We start from the raw sequence: 6,844 nt of genomic DNA on the forward strand, positions 1-6,844 counted from the left end.
GAAGTTCCACGTGTAGCTGTATTTCTGATGTATCTGTGAGGAGGAAGGTGATCTCCACGTCTTACTCTTCCGCCATCTTGCCTGCAGTCCCAATCACTTTCTTTTTAAATCTATTTTATCTGATATGAGTATTGCAAGTCCAGGTTTCTTTTGATTTCCATTTGCATGGAATATCTTTTTCTATCCCCTCACTTTCAGTCTGTATGTGTCCCTTGGTCTGAAGTGGGTCTCCTGTTGACAGCATATATATATATATATATATATAGAGATAGATAGATAGATATAGATATAGATAGATAGATAGATATAGATATAGATATAGATATAGATATAGATATAGATATATGGGTCTTGTTTTTTTATCCATTGAATGAGCCTGTGTCTTTTGGTTGGAGAATTTAATCCATTCACATTCAAGGCAATTATCAATATGTTTATTCCTATTACCATTTTCTTAATTGTTTTGGCTTTGTTTTTGTACATTCCTTCCTTCTTTTATGTTTCCTACTTAGAGAAGTTCCTATAGCAATTGTTGTAGAGCTGGTTTGGTGATCCTGAATTACCTTAGCTTTTGCTTGTCTGTAAAGCTTTTTATTTCCCCATCGAATCTGAATGAGATCCTTGTCATGTAGAGTAATCGTTGTTGTAGTTTCTTCCCTTACATCACTTTAAATATATGGTGCCATTCCCTGCTGCCTTCTAGAGTTTCTGCTGAGAAATCAGCTGTTAACCTTATGGGAGTTCCCTTGTATTTTATTTGTTGCTTTTCCCTTGTTGCTTTTAATAATTTGTCTTTAATTTTTGTCAGTTTGATTACTCTGTGTCTTGGCATGTTTCTCCTTGGGTTTATCCTTTATGGGACTCTCTGCACTCCCTGGACATGGCTGGCTATTTCCTTTCCTTGTTAGGGAAGTTTTCTACTATAATCACTTCATATATTTTCTCGGGTCCTTTCTCTCTCTTTTCTTTTGGGACCCCTATTATGTGAATGTTGTTGCATTTAATATTGTCCCAGAGTTCTCTTAGGCTGTCTTCATTTCTTTTCATTCTTTTTTCTTTAATCTGTTCTGCAGCATTGAATTCCACCCTTCTGTGTTATAGGTCACTTTTCCTTTCTCCTGCCTCAGTTATTCTGCTATTGATTCCTTATAGTGTATTTTTCATTTCAGTTAATGTATTGCTCATCTCTGTTTGTTTGTTCTTTAATTCTTCTAGGTGTTTGTTGTTTAATTCTTCTGGTCTTTGTTAAACATTTCTTACATCTTCTTGATCTTTGTCTCCATTCTTTTTCTGAGGTCCTGGATCATCTTCACTATCATTTTTTGAATTCTTTTTCCAGAAGGTTGCCTATCTCCACTTCATTTAGTTGTTTTTGGGGGGTTTTATCTTGTTCTTTCATCTGGTACACAGTCCTCTGCCTTTTCATTTTGTCTATCTTTCTGTGAATGTGATTTACCTTCCACAGTCTGCACGATTGTAGTTCTTGCTTCTGCTGTCTGACAAAGATTTTTTGGGGGGAAAACAAAAACCTTTAAATGGTATTTATTTCTTCTATCAGAGCATTGTAAGCTTTATTCTACTTCTTTCATCTGTAAGAATTATTGGCTGTTATTTCCTCTGGGGAGCCAAATAACCAGGATCCCAGAACTCTGGGGTATCCACAAGCTGTCTTAAGTCTTTTCTGGGGTTTGTGAATAGTGAGAATTCTTTTTTAGTGACCAAAAATATCCCCCACATATATTCTTGTGAGATTATTATTGCTCAAGGAAATTCATGTATTCAACATATTTTGGGTGGATGAAACTAAAATTTGAAGGTAAGATGAGTGATAGAAGTCAGAGGTAGAAAGCAACAAATCTGAAAGTTTAGAAAACTAGAGGAAAGAGAGTGAAGAAGATTCCTGGACACAACTTGTTTATATCAGTATACAGTTAAAGATAATATGAGCAAAGGCAGAAATGGCCCAAAAGACCTGTTGTTAATAAAAATTTCCCCTTGAATAAAATCAGTTCACCCAACTTGTCCATCTCTGTAATGATGACTATTGGCAGTAATAATAATGTAAATATTAAAGAGCCAGCTTTTACAAAGGACTTGTTGTGCACCAGGCACAATGGATATAGATAAAATCAGGAATTTGAAGCTTACATAAATTTTGAAAATACCTATAGTGAGATACCATGATCTAAGCACCAGGATTTCTTGCTGATAGCTTACAGGATTGATTACTAGTATCACAGAACAATGATTTCATATTTTTTAAGTGTGATCATGGCTTAGAAGCTGGTTGAGGGCTTCCCTGGTGGCGCAGTAGTTGGGAGTCCACCTGCCGATGCAGGGGACGTGGGTTCGTGCCCCGGTCCGGGGGGATCCCATATGCTGTGGAGCGGCTGGGCCCGTGAGCCATGGCCGCTGGGCCTGCGCGTCCGGAGTCTGTGCTCCGCAGCGGGATAGGCCACAGCGGTGAGGGGCCCACATACTGCAAAAAAAAAAAAAAAAAAAAAAAAGAAGCTAGTTGATAGTCAACAACATTATTGGTGAGTTGATTGTCAAAACTGTATTGTACAAACACACACATATACAATACACATATATAAATACATATATTTTGTAAATAAATGTGACGTTTGCATGATCATTACTTTTTCATAATTACCTTGTTGACATTTGCAAATATATCCATTGATGTGATCCTCACAGTTCACACCATTTAGACATGGTGATGAAGAACTTTCATTTATGTTAATTTCACAAAATTTCCCAGAAAATCCAGGGAGACATCTAAGAAAGAAAAGTGAAAAATACATCTCTATATAATACACATGAGTCCATATTGTAGAGTTAATATTTGCCAAATTAAGAATAAAATTAAGGACATGAAGTAGTCATTTATTTATTATTAAGGACATTAAGTAGTCATTTATTATAAAATTAAGAACATGAAGTAGTCATTTATTATCAACTACTATTTATTAGTAGTTGATTTATGAGAGATAATTTAATGGACATCTAATAGTATTTTCAGTGAAATTAAGGCCAATTGATCTAAAAGCAACCATAGCCAGAAAGAAAAAGGGAAAATAAAAAGACTCAGGCATCATAGAGCTAAATCACTGTAGACTTTACTCTTTCCATTCTATTTTAAACATATGTAGCTTGGTATATACGTATGTGTGCATGAAAGAATGTATGTATGTACTATAAAATACCTATGCCTGTACTATAGAAAATATTGACTAAGGTTGATTACAAGGTAGTCAGTAAACTTTTAAAATAGGGGTAAGCTTGATAATTATATACAGTGTTTCACAAATATTTAAATATAAAATGATTCCTTAGTGATCTGTTTTAGCCAAAAACCTGACCACATTTACTTATATTTATAAAATAAGTAATTTTAAATTTAGCATGTAACTGAAACTGATATAGAATACATTATAGCATTTAAAATATTGGTTGTGCTTATCCTTAGTTTGATAGAAATATCACCTTTCACCCTGGAATTCCCTCATTCAGATGTGTTTTCAGAGCTCCAACCACATGTAGTTGGGAACCTGCCTTGAGGGAATAGAAAGGAGTGAACTGTGGCCCCAAAGCAGTACATTAAAGTCCTAACACTCAGTACCTGTGAATGACCTTATTTGGAAAAACGGTCTTTGCAGATGCAATTAAGGATCTTGAGATGACATCACAGTGAATTAACTGGGTGAGTCCTAAATCCAAAGACCAGTGTTCTTATAAAGAGGACACACAGGGACACACAGGAAAGAAGGCCATGTAAAGAAGGAGGAAGAGCTTGGTGTCATGTAGCCCCAAGACAGGGAACACATGGACCTTCTAGAAGCTTCAAAAGTAGGATTGTTAATATATATATGTATAGTGTTCAATGTTGATGACAGTTACATATTTACTGAATGACTGCAACATAAGAGATCTTTCAAAAAAGCTAAATATAAACATATAGGTACATATAATATATGTACATGTATTTGCACTCACTGACGCTGCCCAGCATCATGACAGAGTTTGTACCCCATATAGCTTGCCAGGGAAAAAAATCAAAATTCAAAATTCAGAGTATGGCTTCTACTGAATGTGTATGGCTTTTGCACCATTGTAAAGTCAAAAAATCGTTAAGTCCGCCATCGTAATTTGGGCACCATCTTTACTTGAAACTGCCAAATTTAAATTTTAAAAAGTCAAAGATAACTTTGTGTGTGCCTGTATATATATATATATATATATATATATATATATATATATATATAGTGTACATATATATGTATATATAAGATGTATATACATATATAGTCAGGATGCATAGTTTATACTAGTGTCTCTAACACCTCCTCAGAGAGTGTGGCCTTGCTGACACCTTGATTTTGGATTTCTGGTCTCCACAGCTGTGACTAAATACATTTCTGTTGTTTTAAGCCACCAAATTTGTGGTAATTTGTTACACCATCCCTAGGAAACAAATACAGAAATTGACATTAGTGTCTGTGTCTGCTCATGCAATTCCTCTCCATACTTTCTTTTGGGATAACATTATACAAATCACTTAGATGTCAGTTGTCAAACCATGGTCCAGGAGCTAATAGAGGATCTACAAACATTGATTAAAGTGAAAAGTTCATGAGAGTTACATATATACTGAATGCCTACAGCACTGCAAGTTGTTCAAATGACTAACACATGATGTGTGAGGGCACAGTCTGGGGTGATGTTGGTGAAAAAGGAAAAATTAATAAATGGAGGTTAAGAAAATTATATAATTTTGGATCACAATTTTTACAGTAGCTAATAAACTAAAAACTTATTCACCAGTAATGTTTCTAAGGTCACAGCACTAGCAAATTGCACAGGTGGTATTTTTTTCTTAATTTTTATTGGAGTATAATTGATTTACAATGTTGCGTTAGTTTCAGGTGTACAGCAAAGTTAATCAGTTATACATATACATAGATCCACTTCTTTTTTAGATTTTTTTCCCATATAGGCCATTACAGAGTACTGAGTAGAGTTCCCTGTGCTATACAGTAGGTCCTTATTAATTACTTATTTTATATACAGTAGTGTGTATATGTCTATCCCAAACTCGCAATTTATCCCCTTTCTTACCCTCTGGTTACCATAAGTTTGTGCTCTATATCTGTAACTCTATTTCTGTTTTGTAGATAAGTTCATTTTTACCCTTTTTTTTAAGATTCCACATATAAGTGATATCATACGATATTTGTTATTGTCATTCTGTTTGACGTACTTCACTCAGTTTGACTATCTCTAGGTCCTTTCATGTTGGTGAAAAAGACATTATTTCATTCTTTTTTATGGCTGTACACTCACCCACTAGCCAAAGATAGCTACTCTGTTTTATTTTGAGCAACTGGCTCTATCCAGCCAAAGCTAAGAGATAACTCTGTATTAAATGATCCAACATGTTAGCGTGACCCCCAATATGCGAGACTGTCACTAGACCTAATTGAAAGCGCTCTCCTGACCAACAAAGAGTAAGACCTGTTTTAACTATGTATGGATTTATGAGCTCATTCTTCACAATCAAGGTGAAAACTTCAATATTAAATTATCACTGAGACCAAGAACCTCCTCTTTGGAGCACATAGGAACCAAGGATAATTTCCTTTCAAAGGAAATTCTCCATTGCTGGTGGTTCCCTACATGGAAAATAAACAAAGTTATGGCTCATTTGTTCATCACTGAAATGTTCATTTTCTTTCCTTTAGTATCATAAATTGTTCATTAAAAAGAACAACTAAAGAAGATAGTGGTGCTGTTGGGGAGGGACAAATTAGGAGTTTGGCATTAACATATACACACTACTATATACAAAATAGATAAACAACAAGTACCTACTGTATAGCACAGGGAACTATACTCAGTATTTTGTAATAAACTATAATGGAAACGAATCTGAAAAAGGATATATATAAAATAGAATCACTTTGCTATTACACTTGAAAGTAACACAGCATTGCAAATTAACTATACTATAATAAAATTTTTTTAAATGCTCTATCAATTACATATTTGCCAGCATTATATGAAATGCTTATTTGTCCACTTTCTTATCCATCATAAATATTAATATTGTTTTTAACTTCCTCTGTAAAGGAAATAAAATCTATGAGCTTTATAGGGTTTTTTGGGGGAAGTAGGTTAGCGTTTTTTTTTTTTTTAATTCTTTCCACAACTTCAGTTCCTATTACTTTATTATTATCTTTAACATCTTTATTGGAGTATAACTGCTTTACAATGGTATGTTAGTTTCTGCTTTATAAAAAAGTGAATCAGCTATACATATACATATATCCCCTTATCTCCTCCCTCTTGCGTCTCCTTCCCACCCTCCCTATCCCACCCCTCTAGATGGTCACAAAACAACGAGCTGATCTCCCTGTGCTATGCGGCTGCTTCCCACTAGCTATCTATTTTACATCTGGTAGTGTTTATATGTACATGCCACTCTCTCACTTCATCCCAGCTTCCCCTTTCCCCTCCTCTCATCCTCAAGTCCATTCTCTACGTCTGTGTCTTTATTCCTGTCCTACACCTAGGTTCTTCAGAACCATATTTTTTTTGTTTTTAGATTCCATATATGTGTATTAGCATATGGTATTTATTTTTCTCTTGCTGACTTACTTCACTCTGCATAACAGTCTCTAAGTCCATCCACCTCACTACAAATAACTCAATTTCGTTTCTTTTTATGGCTGAGTAATATTCCATTGTATATATGTGCCACATATCCTTTATCAATTCATCTGTCGATGGAGACTTAGTTTGCTTCCATGTCCTGGCTATTGTAGATAGAGCTGCAATGGAC

General features: G+C 34.8%; 1 protein-coding gene across 2 annotated transcripts in view; it reads right to left on the minus strand.

Moving 5' to 3' along the window:
- EYS (eyes shut homolog) overlaps positions 1–6,844 on the minus strand; it is a 1,767,714-nt gene that overhangs the window by 940,511 nt on the left and 820,359 nt on the right. For both annotated transcript variants that reach the window (XM_024133056.1, XM_024133057.1), the window contains exon 21: positions 2,657–2,781. In XM_024133056.1, the coding sequence (XP_023988824.1) occupies positions 2,657–2,781 (125 nt within the window). The remainder of the gene's footprint in view (positions 1–2,656; positions 2,782–6,844) is intronic.

This window comes from Physeter macrocephalus, chromosome 10, assembly GCF_002837175.3.
Source record: "Physeter macrocephalus isolate SW-GA chromosome 10, ASM283717v5, whole genome shotgun sequence".
NCBI classification, from domain to species: Eukaryota; Metazoa; Chordata; class Mammalia; order Artiodactyla; family Physeteridae; genus Physeter; species Physeter macrocephalus.